The 26,306-nt window shown below is 46.6% G+C and overlaps 1 protein-coding gene across 5 annotated transcripts in view; it reads left to right on the forward strand.

The window, feature by feature from the left end:
* GDPD5 (glycerophosphodiester phosphodiesterase domain containing 5) overlaps window positions 1-26,306 on the forward strand; it is a 318,308-nt gene that overhangs the window by 115,956 nt on the left and 176,046 nt on the right. For 3 of the 5 annotated variants that reach the window (XR_005587466.1, XM_039496991.1, XM_039496989.1), the window contains one exon: window positions 2,001-2,175. Coding sequence is in view for 4 of the 5 variants with exons in the window: in XM_039496991.1 (XP_039352925.1) it covers window positions 2,059-2,175 (117 nt within the window). In the remaining variant the exon portion in view is untranslated. Of the gene's footprint in view, window positions 1-1,265; window positions 1,372-2,000; window positions 2,176-26,306 lie in introns of those variants that run through there. The other 2 variants (XM_039496992.1, XM_039496990.1) reach the window with 2 other exon arrangements.

Consider the following 26,306-nt stretch of genomic DNA (forward strand, 5'->3'; position numbering starts at 1 on the left):
ACACAGCGCACAGTCAAATTTTGGAACTCCTAGCCAGACGATGTTGTGAACACCAAGACTATAACAGGGTTCAAAATAGAACTAGATAAGCTCATGGAGGATAGGTCCATCAATGGCTGTTAGCCAGGATGGGCAGGGATGGTGTCCCTAGCCTCTGTTTGCCAGAAGCTGGGAATAGGCAACGGGGGATGGATCACTCGGTGATTCCCTGTTCTGTTCATTCCGTCTGGGGCACCTGGCATTGGCCACTGTCAGAAGACAGGATACTGGGCTAGATGGACCTGCTGTCTCCAATACCAGTGGAGGTGCCAAACACTGGACACTTCACTGGAAATATTCAGAACTGAACACATGGGATCCAGGGTGAAAGGAAGCACAGCAGTTATGGGGTGGGGAGCTCTCTAGGTGTAACCCTGCCTGATTGGTCTGGCACTCTGTCCCCTCTGGTGGCACCTAGATCATCTAGAGAAGAGGTCCCTGAACTCTGTGGCATGCCCCCCTTAGGGGGGCACAGAGGAGTGTGTGTGTGTGGGGGGGGCAGCCCCAGTGAGGGGTGGGGAGGAAGCACCACCCAGCCCTGCTCCGCTCCCAGCTCTGCTCTGGCTGTGGTCCCGGGTCCTGGCCCGGCCCCCAGCCTCAGCTCTGACTGCAGCCGAGTCATGGCTCTTACCCCTATCAATATGCTCTTCCCCCACCCCCATGGGAGCTGCTCCTGGTACCGGCTCGGGGGTGTGTGTGTGGACATTGGTAAGGGGGGGCATGACCCTGAAAAGTTTGGGGACCACTGATCTAGAGATTGAGTCTGCTACACCCTCAGCTATGAGCCACGTGGCTTTTAGCTCCTGGAGCAGACACTCATACGCTAAGCTAAGGACCCAGGTTCGATCCTACCCACCAATGACCAGGATCTGTTGGCCTTACATAAAGATTTACTGTCCACGTAGAAAATACTCAAACATGAGTGAGGGGGGATTGGTACGGGGTGTGGGAAGGGAATGGAGAGCACCACAATTCCTACCACCAAACAGTAGTTGTGTACAATATGCCAGGTTTCCCAGCATCAGTGTCAATTGTGCAGGCAATAAATCGTAGGTTCCCTTTTGCTAATGCTGATTTTTAATAGTAAAATCTATTGGATCACTAAGGATGTCGGCTACAGATCTCAGCTGAGATGAAAGCAAGCGTATAAATATAAACAGTAGCTTTGTGACATACACGGCATAGAATCAGTGTCGTTAGTTACAGAATGTTTCTCAAGGTATTCAGTGGAACTTGGCAGAACACAATGCCTGAGTTCCCATGGGGGTGTGGGTGGAGGAGGCTAGGAGGGCCAGGGAAAAGTAGCCCTTTAAGTGTGTCACGGTAATGATAGTTGAGTATATGCAACTCTTTGGGCACTTAATGCGTAAATCCTTTTGCGGGAGAGAATGGGTGTGTGTAATGGGAAGGGCCCTCAGCCAGCTGCAGATCCCAGCAGCACCATTCAAAGCACTGGTTGGAGTGAATTGGGAGGGACATGCAGTGCGCTCCTGAGAACGCTGCCTCTCCGACTCACCAGTGTAGGAAGCAAGGGACCACTTGAAACCCGAACTTGGCTTGCTTTCCAGACACCACTACATACTTGGGACCAGATCCTCATCTGTAGTTCCATTTTCAGTCGAGTGACGTAGACTTGTACCAGCTGAGGATCTGGACCTTAATATTAAAATGCAAAGAGATTTAATTGTCCAGGCTGTGAGTAGTGCAAAAAGTAAACAATAGTCTTATTGACGTGTCATCACTTCATTCAGTGTAGTGCCAGCACAAGTAGACATTTTTCAAATATAAATTTTAATAGAGTTGGACAGTTTGCCCAAGATTCTGGCAAAGCTGGGGATACAACCCAGGAGTCCTGACGACCATTCTCCAGTTCTAACTACGAACCACGTTCCGCTTCCATCATTTCCATCCATTTTAAAGGATCTTTGATGTCACACCTTCCCTCTCTTCTCTCTTTTCAGGGCCCTCCCAAGGCCTGATGGATTTCTGATAGCGTGCTACTGAAGAGCTGGAAAGAGCATGGTTAAACACCAACCACTACAGTACTACGAGCCACAGTTGTGTTTGTCATGCCTGACTGGGATCTATGGCTGCCGTTGGAAACGGTACCAGCGGTCACATGATGACACCACAAAGGTTGGTAATGGGTTTTCTCCTCCCCTATGCATCCCTTGTTCATATTAATTTTTTGAATGGATAGCCAGGCATGGAGCACCTGAAGGCTGGCCTTGAATGTGAAATTAGGTTTCAGTTTAAAAAAGTGCTCTCAATAGCGCTGGTGCTATGCAACCTGGCTGCTTTGTGTTACTGATGTGAAGAATAGAAATTACTGGCCCCAATGTCCTTGGGATTTCTTTGAGTTAAAGGCTGCATGTGTTTTTAACTAAAACCATTAGCGTTCCTGACCCTTTGTTGCTGTGGCAGAAGAGGATGCGTGTATCCCTGTTTTCAGTCTTCAGGCTTGTGAATTACATGGCCCTTGTCAGCTTGTGTCATGACCATTTTAATATCTCTGTTCTCCCTTTGCCTAATGAGGAGACTTCTGTTCTCTCTCCTTTGTTTAATTTGTTCTGTTTAAGAGCCTATGGTTTCCTGGCTGGCAGATGTTACCTCCCTGGTGAAGCAATTCTGATGGCATTAGTTACCTCCCTGCTTTTGATTTGGTTCTTGGGTATTTTTTCCTAGGCTTTGTTCTTGCATCCTCTGTCTGTCCATTCTTCCTCAACTTTCATTCCTCGTCCTGCCATAGGGCATCCATGTGGCACAGAGAACGGGTATACCTACCAATGTGTGCACATAAGCAGAACTGGATTCTGCTTATTGCACTGCTAATTGTGCAATGAGGGATGATAATACCAATCTTCTTCATTAAGTTCTTTGAGATCTATTGATAAGAGTGAAATATTCATAATGTTTTATTTATTATTAGCATCCTCAGTCTTGGGTTCTTCAAACCTCAAGTGCATTTTTGCTTCCTGGAGCGGCCAGCTCTGAGACGCATACCACAGGCAGTGCTGAGTTTCTGCAGTTAGGTTGCGGAAGGTGTTGAGTGGTTTCATTGTACTTGGAGGAAAGCAGAACAGTGAGCACTAGCTGGGACTGAACAGGCTATGGAAACCAGACTATTCCCTTGTTACAGAGGGGATTTCCAGCCCTACCAGGGTGGAGTTTAGGTATTTTGACAGAGGTATATGGTGAATCTTATACTGCTGCTAGTGCTGCACCTGTTTTATGGATAAAGAAAATCTCGACCTGTCCATGTGGCACCTTCATGAGCACTAAATCCACTTGAAGCAAGACCTGTGAAAAGTCTGAATGCTCGTATGTTACAAATGCCTCTTTATTCCAACCCTCTGGACAGCACTAAATATATCTTACTCCTTAGATCAGGTACTGCTGCATCGCTCATTTCACCATTGTACAGTTTCTAGTGCATTCTACTTTAAAAACAAATCTACACTAGGCCTAAAAAAAGCTTTGAACAAACTGATATGCTCAACTCCTCCCCTCTAGGAGATCTTGTTTGTTTCTCAATGCTCAGAGTTTTGCTGTAGCAACTGTTATTAAAAGCATTTAAAACATGACCAGGAAACGGGGTCAGAATATTGAGAAATACAGTGTAGAACTACTACACTGCACTAAAAGGCTTTTGCCAAAATGCTTGATTGTGAATTGTGTCCAGTGGCGGAGTAGAGTTAAGTTAGCTGTTCACACCCTTTAAAAAGGGCTTTAAAAATAGAGAAACCTATTAGCCAGAACACGAAATTTAGTAGCTAAAGATTGGTAAGGATACTGTTCAAGAGAGAGGGGGTACGCGCAGTCCTAATTTTCAAGTGAAACTCACTCTGTCTTGCCCTAATCTTGGTTTTGTTGCCATAAATTGTCATCCACAAGATTGAATCATGAATCTACAGTTATGCTAAAGAAATGTAATACACTGTGTAAAGCTGTTTGCACTGGACTTTTTATGTCCTCCCATGTGGGCATCAGCTCTGCACTGCATGGTTCAGCTAATTTTGCTCTGCTTGTCCGTACAGAGTCTCAGAGCTTGAAGTAGCGAGCAAGAAGGGAAAGAGTTAGTGAGTTAAACAAAGTTAGGTAGGGCCAGACTAAACTGAGATTCTAAGAGGCCTTATTTGTAGTCTTCCTGAAAATCCTGTACTATTGTAGAAGAAAACAAATAGACAGATGTTAATGCCTAGAATGAAGCATTGTCACAACACTTAAAAATAAATAAAAAGTAGAGGCTGTGTACCTCCCTGCTTTTGATTTGGTTCTTGGGTATTTTTTCCTAGGCTTTGTTCTTGCATCCTCTGTCTGTCCATTCTTCCTCAACTTTCATTCCTCTTCCTGCCATAGGGCATCCATGTGGCACAGAGAACGGATATACCTACCAATGTGTGCACATAAGCAGAGCTGGATTGGAACCTTTTGATTTTCAGCTTCAAAAAGAGACGTCTCAGTCACATTAGCAAAAAGAAACCCCCTGCAGGTTGTGGCAGTGAAAGTAGCAGGTACCTTTTATCTGCTGGGTGGACCTTTCACCAGAGGGTGATGGGACATAGGCATCCCATATGTCACACCATGCCAAGTTGCTGTCAGAGAGCACTCGAGTATCAGGAATACAGAAATAATTTGGAAGTGGTAATCTGCTGCCTGAAGCATTAGAATAGTTTTTCTTTCATGCTAGTACCTTACTCTTCAAGTAGCTCCTCCGACTTTAATTGTACCACCTGAGGAGTAGGATGTTACTGACGCTGAGTAGGGGTAGGAGAACCTGTCCCTGAATATTTAAACATACTAAGTAATGACTGAATTTGCCCTAAATCTGTTTAATCACTGAAATTTTGTGCAGGTGGATGGATGTGAACCAAAGCTCAAATAGTGGCTATTACTTGGGCATTTGCTACTAAGATGATGGTGGTCCAGAGCTAAGCAGTAGTCTTAGTATGGTGAACTCTAACTATTGATTTGATGTTCTGGGTGCCCAGACTCCTTGAGTCCATGGGCATTTTTGGCAACTAGCCAGGATTCCAAAGCCTTGTACTTAATTAAGGATAGCAATGTACATATGTTAATCATTTCAAAACGATGTACATCCAACTGTGAAATTTGTCTGTGCCTGTACCCTTATTGCCTGATGAATAAAAAATTGTTCTGTACGGCTGCCCTCTATGAAAATCTGTAGTTGGTGCAGTTCTATCCTTGCCCTGTAGTTGCAAGGAGACAGCGGCTGCTGGCGGCAATTACACTCTCAGCTACGCTTAGGACTCTCCTCTGTTTTCAGTATAACTTATTGTGTGGTGGTTGGTGTACTGCTAAGCTCTGCCCACGCTCACAGAGAGCAGCATTCGACAATCGGAATCAGACTACCCGCTGCGTCCACCTTCGGCCGTGTTGAAACGGTAGCCGTATCGATATGGACAATGAACTCAGTCACTGTAGCAAGGTGCATTTGACCCTTTGTTGTACTCTAAAACCACCATGGATTGCTGCATGGGACGGTGAAGTCTACTTACCCTGTGCAGACAAGCAGAAAAACAGCTTTCAACAGCAGTTGTGGGAGGGAGTGCCATTGTGAAATGCAGCCTGCTTGGCTGGTGTGGATACAGGCCGGAAGGCTAGAACACCCTGGAGATCTCCAGTGAAGTCCATGTGGATCGAGTTCCTAGTGAAGAGCCAAGGTTTTAAAGTCACCTCCCCACACCCTTGCACCTTATAACAATGCAGCTCAGGCTTCCTGCTGTGTGGAAGATTTATATGAAAATGAGAATTTTAATTGTAAGCTTGAGTTCTACATTTTCATTAGAGAGCGGCGTGAAATTGTAATTGTCTCTTACCCTTCTATAACCTTTTGAAAGAAAAAAGGCCACACGCGTCTTGCACATTTGATTTCCTTTTTGTATTAATTTTGACGGATGAGTAGCAGCTGCAAGGCTTGCGGCTCCTTTTCTGTTAAGTGCGGTTTTCCTAACCTACTGGCGAGATTTGCCTTTCATGCTTTTAAAATATTAATTGGAGTCTTCATAAAAAGGAAACAATTTTGCTTGTGTTCTCGCATTATTCCTGCTAGTGTCCTACCTGGCATGAAACAAATGATTTAGTGACAGCTTTGTCAGAAGGTACTCGAATAAGGAAGTTCTGATTAGATCAGTGCTTCATCTTAATGAGACATCCTGCTCCAGCATATGATTTGCAGCCCTAGAGGCGTGAGGGACCAGTACAAACTCTGTTTGGCATATAGTTGCCATTTGTGCTTTGAAAGATCTAATGCAGCAATAGCAATTTCCGTAGGTAGTCACCAGACCAAACTCTCCAGTTGATGGATTCCTAGCAATGAAACACCCAGGGAGCAGCCTTTCCAATTGCAGTGTATAAATGTGTGGTCTAGATGTAGCTCACAGGCTTTTACCTTAACTGACCTGATGCTGGGTATTACAGTCTTACAGCAGCATTCGCTGGCAGTGCTGTAGTTCAAATACTGCCGCAGCTTCAGTCTTTTTAAAAATCCCCTGGGGATGAAATGTGGGATTAGAGGGTTTGATTCTCTTTTCACACGGGTGTAAAGCAGGCATCTCACTCTGATGTAGAGTAGAAGGCACTGCTCTTTTGCTGTTGTACAAGGGCAGTGAACACGTATAAGAAGGCAAACGTGTTCAGAGTCTGTTCTGTTCACTGTAATGTGGTTCTATTGCTCCTGTAATCGTCGCGTCCGAGTGCCTCAAGTCTCATCCCCGGGAGAGGAATTTTTGTTTGGAGAAGTCCACAAAATCCAAGTGTAATCAGTAATTTCTTGTCAATCCGTGTAGCAAAAATAAACCAGCTGTTTTAGAGGTCGGTTGCATCTCAGTAATTTTAAAATATCTAATGGATTTTGGTGACCAGCTTCTTGGGTTGTGGGGGAGGCAAATCCTCTAAATCGCCACTCAGACACCAACTGAAACTTTTTGTGGTTTGAAAACGTGAGGTTAAACCAGTTGCTATGGGTTGGTGTAGCTGTGGGTGGGCCTGGGTGGGCTGTGGCCCACCCACTTAGCATCCAGGCCCACCTCCCAGCCCCATCTCTCCTCCGGCCCCAGCCCAGACCTGGAGGATGCTGCACGCTGGGTGCACACCCCCTTGTAACCGTGCGCAGACTCACCCGGCGGCACCTCCTGCTGGTTGTCCTCGGGAATTAGCATCCAGCCTCCGGAGCGCCCTCTTCAGGCCGGTGTCTCGCCGCCACTGCTGGCCCCTGTGTCCCTCCTGGTGCCCCTTTAACTGGGTGCTGCCCCCTGGAAGTACCCCCACAGTTCTGGGTCTCCCCCTCCTCAGCCCCCCCCCCCCGCTATCCCCACTTTGCCTCAGTCTTGGCTACTGCTCAGTCTCCATCTAGCTCTCGTTCACTGGGGCAGACTGCAGTATCAGCCACTCATCACAGGCAAAGGGGTTCGGACCTGCTGCCTCTGCCTTCCCATGGGCTGCCCTGTTGCAACCCTGCACCTATTCGGCCTATAGTCAGGCCTGCAGCCTGGGGCTTTCCAGGCCGGAACTCCCAGCTCCTCTGGCCCGTCCCCAGCCCTACTCCCAATCTAGGTGTCTTGCTTAGGTCCCTGCAGCCAGGCCCTTCTCTTTCTCCAAGCAGAGGGAGACTTACTGGGCTTCTGGCTCATAGCCTGTTATAGGGGCCAGCTGGGCCTGATTGGGGCATGGCCACAGCTGAGCCTACTTTCCCCAGTCAGCCTAGGCTTCTTCCCCAGCCACAGCCCTGTCCTGGGCTGTTTCAAGCCCCGCAGGGCAGGAGCGGGTAACCACCCCGCCCAACCATGGCATAGCAGTGGAGCTCCTGATGAGTGCGTTGCGCATGCACGTCACAGCAGGAGGAGGTGGTCACCTGGCCCGGTGGCGGTGATCATCAGAAAATATAGGCCTGCTGCCTCAGGGAGCTGGGCCCGGCATGGGGCGGTGCGATGGGGCCAGGTGTCAGGAGCCATGCGCGCTGGAGGGTAGCATCTCCTCCCGGAGCCGGGTGCGCACGTGGGGTCCCGGGAGGTCCTGGGGGGGCCCCTGACCAGAGTGTCCATTGCCCCCCGCAAGGCCGGCTGGTGGGAGTGTGCGGAGGCGGGTCCCCGCATCCCTCTTGCCCCTCACTCCTGGTCCCCCATCATTGCCCGCTCATCCGAAGTCGAGGCCCGTCCCGTGCTAGCTACTGGGTTAAATACTCTTCTCTCATCACTTTTCACTTTTACCTACCTCTGCACTTCTGGCTATTGGCTAGAAGTGGAAGTGCTGAAGTACCATATTAGGCCACCAAAATCAGGAAATTGTCTGTCGTTGGGATATATCCAACCCAAGTGTGCAGTGTCAGAAAGGTTGGATAGTTGGAATAAGCATCCAAGTCAGTGGATTTCAATCCCAGCTGTCTGAAATCCTAAGAGAAGACAATCATGTGGTTGACACTGGATGAGTCTTTTAGATAAGACCTTAATCCCAGAGGTCCTGTCCGCTATGTAGGGGCATTAGACTTTATGGCACTACTGGGAAAATTCCCAGTTATTTGGGGGGGGGGGGGAACACCTTCTCCTTCCTCTCGCTGTATTGTGCATGTGTGTGTTAAACAGGCTTGGTGTCTTTTGTATTGAAAGGAGCTATAAACAAACTAACGTAACCCTCCACATACCTGTCAAACACAGCTGCAATCCACAGCCTTTTGTTGGCTAAACACAATTCATGTAGTGAAGGAAGGGAAATAACCTGAGCATGTCTCTTTAAAATCAGGATGTGCTGGTATAGGGTGGGGGGTTTTGGTTTTTTGCAACATTGGCCTTCTAGGAGTTCGGGTGACCTCCACCTCAGTAGAAGGGGGATTAATCTCCTTGGGGATAGGCTGGCTAGCATGGTCATGCGGGGGGTTAAACTGATAATAAAAGGGGAGGGTAAAAATGGGGAAGATATGAGCAGTCAGCATATTGAGAACAAATCAAGGAACCAAAGGACACGAAGAGATGAAATGCTTGAGTTGCCTGCATAGCAGTGCTAGGAGCCAAGGTAATGAACAAGAGGAACTGGAATGGCTCATTTATGAGCTAAAATTCAATCTAGCTGGTCATACTGAAACTTGGTGGATGATTTACACAAATAGAATGTTAAATAGCTTATAACCACTGATTTAGGAAGGATTGAAGGTATAAAGGGGAAGGGAGTGGCACTCTGTCAAAAACGGCATTGCCTGTTTGAGTCACTGATAACTCAGAAGTAAATAGGTTTGAATGCTTATTAATCCAATGTCCGAACAGATGAAGCACAAGATGGAGTGTTAATTGGTGTCTGCTACAGACCACCAAATCACACAGTAGGAAAAGGATGATCATCTCCTTATGCATCTATCTATAATGTGTAGGGAAAATCAGCTGCGTGATCACAGAGGACTTCAGTCTGAGTGACATATGCTGGAAGTCTCAGGCTGCCAGTACCAAAACATTCTTGGAATTTCTGAGTCAAGAAATTGTCATATATAATGCAGCCAACACGTGGGAACTCTTTGTTAAACCTTGTCCTAACACATAGAGGAACTGATTACAGAACTTGAAAAATTAATGGTAGCTTAGGCAAGTGATCATGACTTGATCACATTTATAATGTTTGGAGAAGTCCACAAAATCAAAATGAGATCACATTAATAATGTGCAATCTCTCTCTCTCTCTCTCTCTCTCTCTGCTTTAATAGGGCCAATTTCACAAAGCTGAAAACACTTTTATGAGCCAGATCCTCTGGGAGGAAGAATTTAATCAGAAAAATGTGAATGATGATTGGAAATCATTTAAAAACACCATACTAAATACCTCATTCCCACAACTGAGGAAAGGCTGTGCTGGTTAAAATCTGACCTGGATTAGAGGGGAGGTGACAGCAGCTATAAAAAAATAAAATAAAAGTAATGGAAGAAAGGAGAAGTTTCTAGTGAGGAACATAAATAAAAAAATAGGAATTGTATAAAATTGATAATGGAAGGTGAAAGACACAAGGGGAATCTATGGCCAGCAGAGTTAAGGGTAATAAGGAGTTTTTTAAACATATTAGGAACAAAAAGAATTAAGACAATGGTATTGCTCCCATACTGAATGGAAATGCTAGAATTATCAGTAATAATGCAGAAAAGACAGAAGTGTTCAATAAATATTTGATGTGTACTTGGGGAAAAATAGATGAGGATATAGAATCATCATATGGTGATAGCACTCTTTCCATTCTGCTAGTATCTCTTGTGGATGTTAAACTGAAGCTACTAAAGTTAGACATTTTTAAATCAGCATGACCAGATAAATGGCATCCAAGAGTTTTAAAAGAGCTGGCTGAGGAGCTTGTTGGATTGCTAATATTGATATTTTTTTTATTAAGTCTTGGAGCATGGGAGATTTCAGAAGACTGGAAAAATGCTATCGTTGTGTCAATTTTAAAGAAGGGTAAATGGAATGACTCTAATAACTATAGGCCTGTCAGCTCGACATCGGTCGCTGTCAAGATGGTGGAGCAGCTGGTACGGGACTCAATTCCTAAAGAATAAAGGGAGTGTAATGTTAATGCAAATCAGCATGGGTTTGTGTAAAATAGATCCTGTCAAACTAATTTGATACCTTTTTTGATGAGATTACATGATTCATTGATAAAGGTAAAGGTGTTGATATCCTATACTTCGAGTTTTATAAGGTGTTTGACTTGGTAGCACAAGACATTTTGATAAAAAAAAAAACTAGAATGATCTAAAATTAACATGGAACACATTAAATGATTAAAATTTGACTAAATGATGGCTACGTGGGGAATCATCATCAAATGGGTGTGTTTCCAGTGGGGTCCTGCAGGGATCTTGGTCCTCCTCTATTTAATGTTTTTATCAATGACCATCACTGATTAAAGTTTGAAGATGACCCAAAAATTGGGAGAGTGGTAAATAACATAGAGGACAGGTCACTGATTCAAAGCAACATGGATTGCTTGGTAAACTGGGCACAAGTTTTTATGTGGCTAAATGTGTACCTCTATGAACAAAGAATATAGGCCTTACTTGGAGGATGGGGCACTCCATCCTGGGAAGCCGTGACTCTGAAAAAGATTTGGGGGTAATGGATAGCACTCTAAACTAAACTAAAGATGAGCTCCCGCCATGATGCTATGGCCAAAAGAGCTAATGTGACCCTGGGATGCATAAACGGGAATCTCGAGTAGGATCAGAGAGGTTTATTTTCCATCTATTTGGCACTGGTGCGATTGCTGCTGAAATACTTTGTCCAGTTCTGGTGCCTGCAATTCAAGAAGGATGTTGATAAATGGGAGAGGGTTCAGAGAAAAGCAACAACAATGATTAAAGGGATTAGAAAACCTGCCTTATAGTGATAGACTCAAGGACCTGAATCTACTTATCTTAGCAGAGAGAAGGTTGGGATGACTTGATTAGTCTGAGTATCTATGTGGGGAACAAATATTTTATAATCTGTTCTTCAGTCTAGTGGAGAAAGGTATAATGTGTTTCAGCTTCCAGCCATTGGACCTAGAGAAAATCAGACTGTAAAGAAGGCAGACGTTTTTAACTGAGATAGTAATTGCTCATTGGTAAGGCTAAGATTTTGTCATGGTTACTTTTAGCAAAAGTCATGGAGAGGTCATGGGCAATAAACAAAAATTCACAGCAGCCTGTGACCTGTCTGTGACTTCACTAAAAATAACCGGGGGCAGGGCAAGGTAGGGGGAAGGAAGAATGACAGCTGGAGTACCATGGGTGGGGTGGGGTGGGGACTGACAGGCCAAGCCCCCTGCCATGGCAGGAGGTGAGGGGACGACAGCCTCAGTGGGGGCATGCAGCCACTGGTGGTGGGGGTACAGCTCCCACTCTGGAGCTGGCTGCAGCTGCTGGGCTGGGCCACGTAGTCTCGGCTCCAACCCCAGACACAGGGGGGTGCACGGCTCCTGCTGCAGTCTCTGCTGCAAGCTGCAGGGTAGGGGCACATGGCCCCAGGTGCAGCCCCTGCAACAGGGCAGGAGTCAGTGGCCCTGGCTGCAGGGTGGGGGTGTACAGTCCTGGCTCCAAGCCCAGCTGCAAGGCAGGGGTGTGCACAGTCCCTCCTCCAGCCCCGGCTTCAGCTGCTGACAGCTGAAGCCAAAGACGTTACAGAGGTCTGGTAAAGTCACGGAATCTGTGACTGCCGTGACCTCCATAACCAATTGTAGCCTTACTCATTTATTCAATTTACTGAGGATCATGGTGGTTTCTCTGTTACTGGCAATTTTAAAATCAAGATTGAATGTTTTTCTAAAAGATCTGCTCTAGAAATTATTTTGGAGAAGTTCTATAGCCTGTGTTGTACAGGAGATCAGACTAGATGATTACAATGGTCCATTCTGGCCTCCGAATCAATGAAAATCCACAAACATCAGGAAATTGCAAGTTAAAGAATGAAATTGTGTAGAACTGTATCTCACTGGGATTGGAGTTCCTGTCTGGCTTTAGATTGGATACTGACTCAGTCAATTTGATTATTTTATGACCATAAGTTTCAGGCTGGAGATGGGAATGATGTAAACAACAAAAGTTCAAGAATTTTAATGACTGTGAGTCCAATTTAATAATAGCCCTATTTGCTTCTGTGCTCTGGCATGGGATACATTCTTTAGTTTTGCTGTCATAACGCTGAGACCTTAATTGTGGGCATGTAAATCTGTGTCTGCCCTTACATAGCTCCCCCTGCTTATGAACTGTTTTTGTCCCGATGCCTGTAGTACATTTTGTTGTTTAAATCCCTTGCATACACTTTAAGTATTTATACTTGGTGAATCAGCCTCTGTGCTGTGAATCCTGGACCTTGTCAGGAATTACTAAGAGCATAATGATCCTGTGGCTGCAAAGTACTTAACTGATCCGCTGTTCTACATGTTCTAAGTGTACATCTCTTTATGGCCGATAGCAGGAACAAATCTCTGTCCCTTGTAATTCAAACACTTGAATTACAGTACAATCCGCATTCGATGTACCGGTGGTATTTTGGCCCGTTCACTGTGGGATTATCAACACCTCCATAGCATGGACCAGAGACTGTTTTACCACCTCCCCACCCATTAGTCATCAGAGAAACAACTTCTCCTGTTTGTCACTGATCACATTCATATGGCAACTACCATAACTGCTTGCAGGCAGAAGCAGTGTCTGGAAGTTATTGTCTAGCAGGCAGTAAGTGCAGGGCTGCTCAGAGGATTCAGGGCCTGGGGCAAAGTGGGGGAGCTGCGGCGCTTGTACTCACCTGGCGCCGGTCTGGGTCTTTGGCGGCATTTCAGTGGCGGGGGGCCCTTCAGTCGCTCCGCGTCTTCGGCAGCAGTGAAGGACCCCCTGTTGCCGAAGACCTGGACCGCCGCGGGGCCAGGGCTCATGGGGCCCCTGTGGGGCCTGGAGCCTGGGGCAAATTGCCCCCTTGCTCTCCCCTCTGGGTGGCCCTGAGTAAGTGTGGTGTCCTTTTTGGATAAAAGTTGATCTTTTTCTGGCCCCTCTGAGTATTGTTCTTTGGTTTCCCTCTGCTTCTCTACCAGATGGTGACAGCCTCTTTTCCCCAAGCACACTTGCTTGCTCCTGGTCCTTTTGCCTGGCTGCCTTGTTCTCTTCTTCCTGGGACTTTTCTCTCCCACTGTAAAAGCAGCAAAGAATCCTGTGGCACCTTATAGACTAACAGACATTTTGCAGCATGAGCTTTCGTGGGTGAATACCCACTTCGTCGGATGCAAGTAGTGGAAATTTCCAGGGGCAGGTATATATATGCAAGCAAGAAGCAAGCTAGAGATAACGAGGTTAGTTCAATCAGGGAGGATGAGGCCCTGTTCTAGCAGTAGAGGTGTGAAAACCAAGGGAGGAGAAACTGGTTCTGTAGTTGGCAAGCCATTCACAGTCTTTGTTTAATCCTGAGCTGATGGTGTCAAATTTGCAGGTGAACTGAAGCTCAGCAGTTTCTCTTAGAAGTCTGGTCCTGAAGTTTTTTTGCTGGAGGATGGCCACCTTAAGATCTGCTATTGTGTGGCCAGGGAGGTTGAAGTGTTCTCCTACAGGTTTTTGTATATTGCCATTCCTAATATCTGATTTGTGTCCATTTATCCTTTTCCTTAGAGACTGTCCAGTTTGGCCGATGTACATAGCAGAGGGGCATTGCTGGCATATGATGGCGTATATTACATTGGTGGACGTGCAGGTGAATGAACCAGTGATGGTGTGGTTGACCTGGTTAGGTCCTGTGATGGTGTCGCTGGTGTAGATATGAACATATCTACACCAGCGACACCATCACAGGACCTAACCAGATCAGCCACACCATCACTGGTTCATTCACCTGCACGTCCACCAATGTAATATACGCCATCATATGCCAGCAATGCCCCAATGCCTCAGATCTGCTCAAGAGAGAATATACGTTCTGCCTCTTCAGGGTGCAGAGGAGATGCCACAAGAATTTCACTCAGCCACCCAGGGACATAAGAGTGGGCCCAATATCTTGGACAGCAAAATGCCATTCTCCAAACGGCACTTCCGACAGACATCGTAATCCCTTCTTTATTTGGAGCCCTTTGAAAACAATTCCACTGGATCCCTGTCAACACCGAGCAGCTCTGCCAAGCAAAGCCTACGTCTGGATTAACTCCTGTCACAAGTGCTTCTTAATGCCATTGAGGCTTTCCTGACAGCGCTGTGTCTCCCTGCTTCTACCACTCCTGATTGTCATGAAAAGATTCGAGGGTATCTGGGAAAGTGGGGAGAAGAGAGGGAAGGTGGCTTGGCTCTAGGGTTGCTGAGCACCCAGTCAAAAAGGGATCCTGGCAGCTCTGGTCAGCACCACTGACTGGGCCGTTAAAAGTCTGGTCAGCGCCACAGGCAGGCTCCCTATCTGGCTCCATGCAACTCCCGGGAAGCTGCTGGCATTTCCGTCTAACTTCTACGTGGAGGGATGGCCATGGGGGCTCTGCGCGCTGCCCCTGCCCTCAGTGCCAGCTCAGCTGCTCCCATTGGCCAGGAACCATGGCCAATGGGAGCTGAGGGGGCGGTGCCTGCAGACGTGGGCAGCGCAGAAAGCCATGTGGTCGAGCCTCCACTTAGGAGCCGGAGGGAGATACCAGCAGATTCCTGGGAGCTGCCTGAGGTAAGCACTGCCCTCACTTCCTCCTGCACCCCAACCCCCTGCCCCAGCTCAGAGCCCCCTCCTGCCACCCCAAACCCTGGCCCCACCCCAGAGCCCTCACCCCTCTGACCCCAACCCCCTGCCAAGCCAGGATCCCTCTTGTGCACCCTGAATCCCTCATTTCTGGCCCCACTCTCGAGCCCGCACCCCCTAGCCCAGATCCCATACCCCCGCCTCAGCCCAGAGCCCTCTCTTGAACATCAAATCCCTCATCTCTGGCTCCACTCCAGAGCCTGGAGCCCGCACCCACTCCCATGCCCCAACCCCCTGCCTCAGCCCAGAGCCCCCTGCCCCAGCCTGGAGCTCGCTCCTGCATCCCAGACCCCTCATCTCTCTAGCCCCACCCCGGAGCCCTCACGCCACCTGCCCCCCTGCCCCAGCCCGGTGAAAATGAGCGCATCAGCAAGGGTGGGGGAGAACGAGCGATGGATGGAATGGGGGCAGGGCCTCAGGAAAGGGGCAGGGCAAGGGTGTTCGGCTTTCTGCAAATAGAAAGTTGGCAACCCTACTTGGCTCTGCTGTTCTGGGATCCCATTGGACTGAGGCTACTGAGATTCCTAGTCCACTTAGTTGTTTGTTTAGTGCTGGATCTTAAGTTAGTCATAGTCAATGATGTTTTGATTGTCTCCTGATTTGTGGGTAATGCTGCAAATTGCCTCCCAAACCTGGATGGCATTTAGATGAATAAGGAATGTTGGTTTGCACGTTATCGGTAATGGTAATTCTTAATGCGCTGCAATTATTTAGCACCTTTCATTCAAAGATTTCAAAGCAGTCCATCCCCACCAAAGCCTCCTGTGACACCGGGACGGAATTTTTTTCCCCAAGTTCACAAGTGGGCAGGAAAAGGAGGCACAAAGATGTACAAAGTGACTTTTTCCTGAGCTCAGAGTAAGTAACAGAGCCAGAAATAAAAACCCTGGAGTCCTAACTGCTGGGCTCTCTGCCTCTAACCGCTGGACTACACTTCCTCCGAGCTCCATTTCTAACGCTTCATTCTGTCATTGTTATCAGAGTGAAATTTATGTGGCTCCAGTCTGTCCCCTTTCTCTCTCCTTGCAATAGGTCACTTGCTTGTAGAGCCTTTCAATGAGTAACAGAGGCTTCTCTCTCTTCTAAAGCCCCAGAACCAGCTCTTTGTACTACCTTGCTTTGAAGTGTAACCAGAGATTTGGGGCTCAGCATTACAGTACCTGCTTCTTGAATGTTGGTAACTCATTAGCCCTCTTGCAAATCCCGATTCCTATTTCAACTAAACAAGTCCCCCAGAGTACACTGGATCTTTGAAAACGGAAACCTCTGTGCTGACAGGCTCAGGGTGTATCTGGGCCTGGTCTGCATAAAAGAGAACTGGGAGGCTGGAATGAACAATCTGTAATGAGACAATTAAATCAAGTTTCTTGACAGTGTTAATCAAGGGTTGCTATCAAAATCCCAGGCTGCTGTTTGCTGCAAGTTAAAAGGAAACTATTTAATACTTAGCATGTGTGTAGCTCTACACATCTTCAAAGCAGTACAAATAGCTAATCCCCACAATGCCCCTGTGATGGAGGTATTACCCTGTTAGACATATGGAGGGAGAGGGTTCAGTAAAGTGCAAAAGGCTGTGAAGTGTGCAAGGCCATGCGGCAAATTGGTAGCAGAGCTGGGAGTTCACTGCAGGATTTCTTGGCTCCTACACCCATGCGCTTGTTTCTGGGGTCCGTAGACTCTATTGTTCCTTGGGGTAGGGCTTTACTATAACCCTACAGAATAATCAGTGAGCGACAGGCGACTCAGTGGCTACTAGGTGTCAGCTCTGCAAGGTGTACCAATAGAAAAAGGAGATGGAGCCTCTGGGGAGGCTGGGAGGAAAGCCTGGAGATGGTATAGAAGCCGCCTTCTGAATATATAAAATGAGCAGGGAGTTCGGTTTGTAAACCCCTCCCTGGCCCTCTAGAATGAGGCCCCCTGCTTGATGCTCAAGCCTGGATGTAAAGCAAAAGTTGAATGTTTTGGGGAGGGCCTAAGACTCTTTTAGCCTCCTGGTCAATGAGGAGCCAAAGAATCATAGAGGTGTGGGACTGGACTAAGGCAGGACTAAGTAATAACTAGCCCATTCCTGACAGGTGCTTGTCTAACCTGTTCTTAAAAACAGGGGGCTCCTGTGTTGTCCTCGAATTCCAGACAAACCCAATCTTTCCTGCTGTGCTCTACTATTTAAGGCTTTAATAAAACGGTTATACCACCTAGTACGTTAACAGGACACTTTCAAAATATAATCCTGTAATTTGCCTTAGCAATGGGAAACTGATTTCCAGAGTTTTTGAATGGGGATGCAATGCAGATTCTTTCCCTCCTGGGTAAAGTGGTTAAATTGCACCCGTGTGGGGAAGTGTAATTTTTAAAACAGCGATATCACTGGAGAAGTAAGAACCCAAAGAATGGAGACCTGGGATCAGTGACAATATAGGGCTTCCCCTCCTCCCCGCTCAAAAAAGGGTGGTGGAAATTTTTTTTTTTTTTTTAAACGTGTGTGTGTGTGTATAACACCTATTTAGTCATCTAAGGTGCAACTAATTAGTGGTCGTTTCTTTTGTCTATACTTAAGACATTATTTTCTTTGAATCCCAATTGAGATGTTTCAAGCTGTTCATGCTTTTGTGTCAGATTATTTTCATGGGATCCTATCCTAGGAGCTTAGAAGAGAAAATACCTTATTAGATCTGGTCTGTTACCAAATGAGTGGAGTATAATTCCCTGTGGTATATTTTTGTTGTGCACAGTGAATATGATATTTGTACTGGCATTTTTGTTGCAATGCAAACCCATTTTAGGTACTTTATTGGTCAGCTACTATTCATAACTTCTGTGGCAGGATATTACAGTGGCATAGCCAGGATGGGACATTTGGGTGGGCCCCGACTTCAGGTGGGTGGGCAATGATAGAGGGATGGAGAGGAGGGGGGCAGGAGGGATAGGGGGCCCGTCTCCAGCCTCTGACCAGGGGCCCCCTGGAGCCACAGTGCACACCCAGCTCCAGGAGGAGACGCCATTCTCTAGTGTGCACGGCTCCCGGCACCATAGGCGATGGCTGAGCACCCACCGGCAACCCCCCATCAACGCCTCTTTCTCCCAGTGGACCCGTCGATCAGCATCTCCCCCTCCCTCCCTGCACCTCCCCTCTGTCACGGATCAGCTGTTTCGTGGCATCAGGAGGTGCTGGAGTTGGGGGAGGTAGTGAGGACGCAGCGCGCTCGAGAGAGGGGGTGGAACTGGGTGGCAAGAGATGGGGCTGGAAGAGGCGGGCGGAAGTGGGAAGGAGCAGGGTCGGGGTGGGGCACTGGGGGAAGGAGTGGAGTGGGGGCAGGGCCTGGGCAGAGCTGGGAGGGGGGAGCGCCCCCCGGCAGACTAGAACCTTGGTGCCTATGCCCAGCACCCCTCCCTGTCCCACCGCCCCACGCCAGGCCCGGCTCCCCGAGGTGGCAGGCCTACCTTTTTTGAGGATCTCCTCTGCTGCCCCCAGGCTGCCCGCTCACCCTCCTCCCAGTGGCAGATTAGCCACTGGGCCAACGGGCAGTGCCCAGGGGCCCTGGCCAATTTTGGTGGGGAGCTGGGAAAAATGGGCACCCCTGCTCCGTGTGTCTGGTGCTCCAGCCGGGGAGCGGGGTTGGGGCGCAGGGGCTTGTGGGCAAGTGCCGGAGCAGGCCAAGCCCTCGCGCCCAGACCCTGCTCCTTGGCAGGAGCGCCGGGCAGAATGGGCCTAGCCCCTGCTGCCCAGCTGGAGCGCCGAGCGGGGCTAGGGCTGGGCCGGAGCAGAGCTGGGGGTGGGTGGTGGGCCTGGACGCTAAGTGGGTGGGCCTCAGCCCATCCGTGGCTATGCCCCTGGGATATTCCTTCTCTATGCTCTTCCCCTCCTTCCTCCCCCTGCGGCCTGGAATGTCGGTCTTGCCCTGTTCTAAGCAGTGGCTGATTGGTAAAGCCTCGGCTGACAAACCCATTACACAACAGAACAGCTCCAAACCTCCAGTCACGTTACTGTGTGTCCGATGGTACAGTGGTGCGCAAAGTGGGCGGGTTCAAGAGTTTCCCGGTGGGGGGAGGAGGAGGGGCGAAGCAACTGGGATCCCAGGGGCCTCACAGGACCAGCTGCCATAATAGCGGGGGCAGGATAAAAATAGAGTGGGTATTGCAGGGCGGGACAGGAGCAGGATTAAAAAAAAAATTAGTCCTCCCGTGCCACAAACAAATGACCGCCCCACCAGCTGCCCCCGCTGTAGTGCAGAAGTAAGGAATTACTTCAGATGACAAGTAATGGAGGGGGGCGCGACTGGTGACTTTGCGCACTTCTGCGAGGGTACACATAGAGGCATAAATAATGTAATGGGAGACCATGGCAGTGGCTTGAATTGAAGAGCTTTGGTACCAGTCTGGGTGATCTACATGTGCCTTAGCATTAGTGCAGTCGCTAGCAACTGAGCAATCAAAACCATCGTTCTTGTGCCATCTGAGAGAACAGGTCTGTACTACCTTCAGAGCAGCAGGAAGGAATTTTTCCCCTGGTTCAATTAAAGAAATCTGCACTTCCTAAGAATGTGTAAAAACAAGGGGGAACGGGACTATACAGTGTCTGGAATGTGCCCCCTCCCCGTCTTCAAGCTATCTTCATTCTAATGATAACATAGGTTGGAAAAAGTGGTGAGTCCTAGTAGCAGAAATTAGAACAGGAAACCAAATTGTCTCATCTTCCCACCAATGCACAGACTGACTTTGACTTTGCTTCCCTTACCGAAGTGCCCACAAGTTCATTATGCCCTTTGTGGCAGGATGGGGGCAGAGGGAGCAGGGAGCTGACTAGCAGACTTTCGCTCTGGGGAGTGATGGAGTTGCTAGAGAATCAATGCTGTAGCACTCCTCTTTGTGGGTGGAGTGGTTACTCCAGAACACATTTCCCCATCCTAGAAGAGCGCTCTTCATTCTCTTTCATCCCTCTCATGTGCTTTTAAAGCAGAACTGGGATGACTCATGATGATGCAACTCTTCTGCTGAAGGGTGGTGCCCTCGCAGAGATGCTTTTGATGGCTATTTTTGTCATGCTTTAAAGCATAGAGCTGTGCGGAGAACTTGGAACTATGCTCAGTTGACTTAATGCTTGGTTGTGGAACTTTGTGTGTTAAACAACTTGTATTCTATTGAAGCACTTCATATAGCTTGTTTGGCTATATCTGGCCTGGTATGTGGCCTGAGCAGTGTGATCTAAGTCATAGAGCAGTGATAGGCAGATCTCAGTGCTTTAGGAACCAAATTAGTGGTCAATATTACTGAAAAAAGCCACAGTAGTGTGAATTGTTTCATTTAGCATATAAAAATAATCCCAACAAAATGACTAAGCCAGTATTATTTTGTCAACTAAAATGAGTTAATAACCTAGTAAAAGCATCCTGATTGGTTGTTAATTAAAACAGTGTGTGATTTAATTCATATGCTGCAAAGAGCTGCAGGAGACACATTAAAGAGTCACTTGCAGCTCCCGAGGCTCAATCTGAGTTGCACTGTCATGTAGACATGATAGTCTGAATAATCCTAGACATCAGAGATGGGGAAGACCCTCTCAGGTCTTAGAAAGGAAGAATTACTGTATTACCAACCCCAATTTGTGAAAACATCATGAGCCAGGCCACAAAAATCATAAGTTTAAATTTCATGAGGGTTTTTTTAGTATAATAGATTTAGGGTTTATTTGCCTTCTGATTTGTCAATCTTTCAAGCTCTTAAATGCAGCCATGAAGATTAGAAACTCACTTTTCTTTCAGTGAAAGCTGCGCTTCTCTTGGAATCATGAGGATCTCTGAAGTGTGGCTTTAAGGACAACACCAAATGAGAGACTTGACCCACTGAGCAGTTCTGGGTAGAGTGTTTGAGTGAAAGAACCCAGTTTTACTTAAATGTTCCTATGCAAGGACAAACCCTACAAAATGTAATTTTGCAAAACCTGGCCATTTTCAAATATTCAGAACATGGTGCAAAAATCCCCTAACTTTTGAAGTTTTGAACTTTTTTTTGTCTTGAGTTGCACATAGCTATGGAATGATAGAGAACACCCTCTCTCTCTACTGCCCCTTTCAGTTTACAGGGAGAGTCAGTGCTATGAATTGATCCATGATGGAGGATCTTAAAATGAGCAATTCACACTTTCTGAGGCATCTTTATTTTAAAATCACCCAGACTGAAAGAACATATTCTGTTGTTGGGTCTAACTCCCCGGTCCTTTCTGATGCTCTTCTCTGAACTCCCTCTAGTCTGTCAACATCATTGCTCGTTAGTTAGAGTCTCATTCTTAATATTGTCTGAGGAGCTAGTGTCCATCTATGCCCTTATTATGGTGTCCCTGAGGATCCTCCAGCCCTTGCCACTCTTCGTCCCCGCTAGCATTCTTAATTCTTCAGCATTGCACTCTGGAAGTGCTGTGTTGTTACATGTGTGATGTGTTGGATTGGTGTGACGTTGGATCACTTCCACTAAGTTTCTCCATTCTCCAATAGCTCTTCCTATAATTAAGCAGGTCAGGTGAATCCAGGGTTGAACTGTTTTTAGAAAACACTGCAAAACCTTTCTTCTTGGGATGGTCTCTCCACATAAAAAATGCTCACAATATGAAAGACTTTCTATTCCTTAACCCCTCCTAACCCCTCTCCTCCCCCCTCCCCCAAAATCCCTACCCAAGAAGAGTTTTGACCTGAAAGGGGAGAAGTGCCAGAGACTCCACTAAGTCCTCAAGGGGGGGACATAAGTTTTCAAGCACATAAAAGATTGTTACAAGGAGGCGAGAGAAACGTTGTTGTTAACCTCTGAGGATGGGACAAGAGGAAATGGACTTAAATTGCTGCAAGGGCAGCTTAGGTTGGACATTACCTACCCTGACGGGCAGTTTTTCCTAAGCACTGGAATAAATTGCCTAGGGAGGTGATGGAATGTCTGTCACTGGAGATTTTTAAGAGCAGGTTGGACAGACACTTGTCAGGGATGGTCTAGATAATACTTGGTCCTGCCTTGAGTGTGAGGGACTGGACTAGATGACCTCTCGAGGTCCCTTTCAGTCCTACGATTCTATTGATATTGACTTAATATCTGACCACTTGCCATGTAAAGGTGATAGGTGGCCACATAAAACCCTAAAATATGTCCAGAATGGTTGGCATCTCTGTTTTCTGGGTCTTAAAGTTGTTCTTTATGAAACTTGGGAACCTTTCATTATGTTGTTCTGTTCAACAGCATTGTCAGAATTCAGGTGCTGAAACGTACTTATACTTCTGTATCACCACACTGGTTAACAAGTTTATTTTTTGTTAATGGCCACCAGTTTGGGATGAGTCTGCCCTATTTCTCAGCAGTTTGTCCTGAATTTGGTATTCTCAGCTGTGATCCACTGAGGCCCAGTGACAGAAATCTATTAGACTCAGGAAGTTTCCCAAGAGAAGTGGTGAAAACCACATCACTACTCATTTAAAAGTAGTGTGCAGAGCATTGAGGGGTGTATGGTAACAGGAAACTATCCTGCTCTGGGAATGCTCTAATCTAAGCAGGCTTCTTCCACCTCTAATTTCTGATTCTGGGAGTTTTGTAGGCTGGGCATTAATTATGGATTTAGGCTCAAACACATTTCTAGAAGCAGAACATTTTGCTTTTCCAATCCCGTTGAGTGCCCTTTTTGATAGAGTAAAACTACTGCATCTGGTTTTGTGTGGTGCATAGGGGAGGCAGCAACTCTGCTGCAACATGTGACAGGGCTTAATTTGTGCCAGGGCTGAGCCCTGGCACCTCTAGGCTTGGCAGTTCATGGCTCTGACACCTCTGGCCTCGCTGCATCAGTTATGAATGTTTTAAAAAAAAAAAGTGCTTGAGGCCTGGCACATCCTTTATTACAAATTAAGCACTGATGTGTGACACCCCTCCCCCCCAAAGGAACGAACAAACAAATTAAGGACAATACTTGTTGAGATGGGGCAAGAGCAACCATCTCTTTCATTAGGCTTTCCTGCTAAACCCAGAGGCAGGGTGTTGTCTTGCTAATTCCATAGAGGCACAGAAGCCCTGCCTGCTCACTAGGTATGTTAGGGAGAGGGAAGCAGAGAGTACATTGCACCATGGCTTGTGTCTGCCCCATTAACCCAACACTGCAGGGCTAGTTAAAATGTTGTCAGCATCCATGAGGACACTTTCAAACGTTGGCCCAAGCTCATCCCTGATCTAACTCCGTTGGAATTGGTGGGGTAAGCCAGGGAAGAATAGACCTTGGATTTTTAGTGTGATTAAACTTTGTCCCTTTTCTCTCAAGAAATTCAGTACTTTCTTGGAAAGGTTGCTAAGAAGACACTAAAGGTTTATTACAGAGGCAAGGTGGGTGAGGGTGGTTTTATTTTACTGGACCAACTTCTTTTGGTGAAAGGGGCAAGCTTTCACACTACACAGAGCTCTTCTTCCGGTCTGGAAAAGGTACTCCAAGTGTCACAGCTAAATACAAGGCGGAAGAGATTGTCTAGCGTAAATAGTTAACACCCTTTCTAAGGGACCGTTCAAGGTGAAGTGGCCTGTTAACACCCCCACAGTCATTAAACCCTCCCCCCTTTTTTGTTCTATAAGTAATTAATCCAGTATCTTTAACACTAATTTTTAGTGTCTAGCAAAAATATTAATTTGAGCTCATAGGCTTGTCTTTTGAAGGTGTTGTGCAGGTGTCCTTTGAGGATGAAGACTGAGGTCGGATAGTGAATAATTGTTTTGTGAAAAGGTTCCCCCAGGATGAAAGCTTATTCATATTTTATTAATTCCTAATACTCATTAGCTGTGGGGTTCAGTTCCTGTCAGGCTTCTGTAATGTTCCCACCCTAAGTGCCGCTTTGTGAGCCTTGCTAACCCAGTAAATTGAGCTGGTCTAATACCGCCTCTTAATATCTCTGGCAATACTAAATTATGCCAGCATATAGGATTCCCAAAAGACTAGCCTGCTAAGGGGCTGAAATAGCCTACATGGTCTTTAAACTCCTTTAATTGAGGCATTTGCCACATCATGATGGAATTATTGTCATGGGTGAATCGCTGTCAGCTTGAGAATAACTGTAGTGTATTTCCATTAGAGAATTGACTGTCCTTATCTGAACCTTGAGCAGAAAAGGTAGTTTTTAATAACACTCCTCAGGCTGGGTATTTTGCCAGAGTTAGGTTTACAGGCTCTGACTGTGCGAATGTGCCCCACCATTTATCATAAGATTTTATGAGTATAGGGATTTTATTGTAAAGGCTCTGCAAAGCAGGCTTCACAGCCTGTCTGCACACCGCGCTGACTGACACATCTGGAGTAAGTTGGGGGAAGATGTGGGGAGGAAGGTAGGGATTTGGCATACTGTGCAAAAGGATGGGTGGAGGGCAAGGAAGAGGAAAGTTTAGCCACGGTACTGAAGAAAACTCCATTCTCACCTAGGGAAAGTGCTGTTGGCTCTTTATGCTGGAGGTTGTGAAAGGAGCCTAAGGTAATAAGGCACCAAAGTCCCATTGGCATTTATTGAGGAATTAGGTGTCAAACTCTCTTAGGATTGTCAAAAGCACCTATCTTAAGCTATAAGGAAGAGGTGTGATAGTTTTGTTGGTGGATTTTTTATTTTTGTATTTTTTCTTTCTTGCTGAATCTTCTCCCCAGACACTAAAATTAAAGCAGGATCTGTGTTCAGGATCCACAATGCACTTAACTTCCCCCCCAGTCTACATATTCATTACTAACCAAGTACTCCAAGGAAAGAACCTCTTCACAGCAACAGTCGTCTCTCTCACATGCACTGAAAAAGCAGGAGAGCCAGGTGCTGAGTTTGTTTTTGGTTTCATGTAGTTTTTCACCCCTAGAATGTTGGCTGTGAAATAACCTCACAAGGTCGTCTTGACCTTATGAGGTTATCACTCAGCTGTAGCGTAGTGTCTTGTGCCCACCGGTTTGGTGCCTTTTGACGGAATTTGATTCATAATCCAAAGGCAAGAGGTACCTGGTTTCACAGTGAGTTTTTTGCATAGTTTAAGTGGCAAATTTGAAAGCTCTAGAGTACCTGTGCTTCCTTGAAATGTACAGGCTTAATTGTGGTGCCATCTTTTAAACTCTACGCTGAAGTGTTAGAATGTGTGGGCTGTATTAGAGAGCGGAGATGGGGGAGGTAATATCTGTTATTGGACCAACTTCTCTTGATGAAAGAGACAAGCTTTCGAGCTACACAGTCCTCTTCTTCAGGTCTGGGATGTGTTGGTGAACACGTTCTAATGACCCCTTAAATCTTAGTGAAACGTGACCCCAGTTGAGTGGTCCCTGTAGGCCAAGGTTGAGACACATTAACAGGGAAGCGTTAGGGAAGCTTACACTCCCTCGACCTATGCTTTGCTCAATCCATGGAGGATTTCACCAGCACTAAAATCACTTGAGAACAGAGGACATAAGCCTTTTTTTTGGTTTAAGAATAAGATCTTCCCAAATTAACCGAAGAAAGCAGAGGGTGTATGTTTTTGCAAGTGAATTAGTCTTTGCAGCTCCCCCTTCTTTAAAAATTCAGGCATCACATTGAGTGATAGTGAATCCCATGCATCTTAACTCAGCGAGCCCCACACCGAGTTCACAATGTCTTGTCCATCACTCTCTGGACTGATTTCACTGTATATTTTATGCTTTGAGTTAATTAAAGAGAGGAAATTCAGCTTTTCCCCCAATTAGTCTCATGGCTCTCGCATTTCGAATGTCACATATTAGTCTTTTTTCAATGTGCGCGCGTGCACACACACATATATATCCGGTTGAATTCCCCTAGCAGAAATAATCCTTGTTATCAGAAATAATGTATATTCCTTTGGGCACACAATCAGGATACATGATTAACAGGCTATCCCACATCACATTACTTCTCCCTTCCCCACTGCTGTCCAGAATTAAGTTTATCTATGCTCTTAATTGGCAGAAGCTCATGCATGCTGCCCTGTCATTAGTAGGTCTTGACGCTCTGTACAATATATGCTCCAGCAGCAAAACACAGGACTGAACCAGTCTTGTGATTAAAAAGCAAACGTTGTTTTTT

Source organism: Mauremys reevesii, linkage group 1 (genome assembly GCF_016161935.1).
Source record: "Mauremys reevesii isolate NIE-2019 linkage group 1, ASM1616193v1, whole genome shotgun sequence".
Classification (NCBI taxonomy): domain Eukaryota; kingdom Metazoa; phylum Chordata; order Testudines; family Geoemydidae; genus Mauremys; species Mauremys reevesii.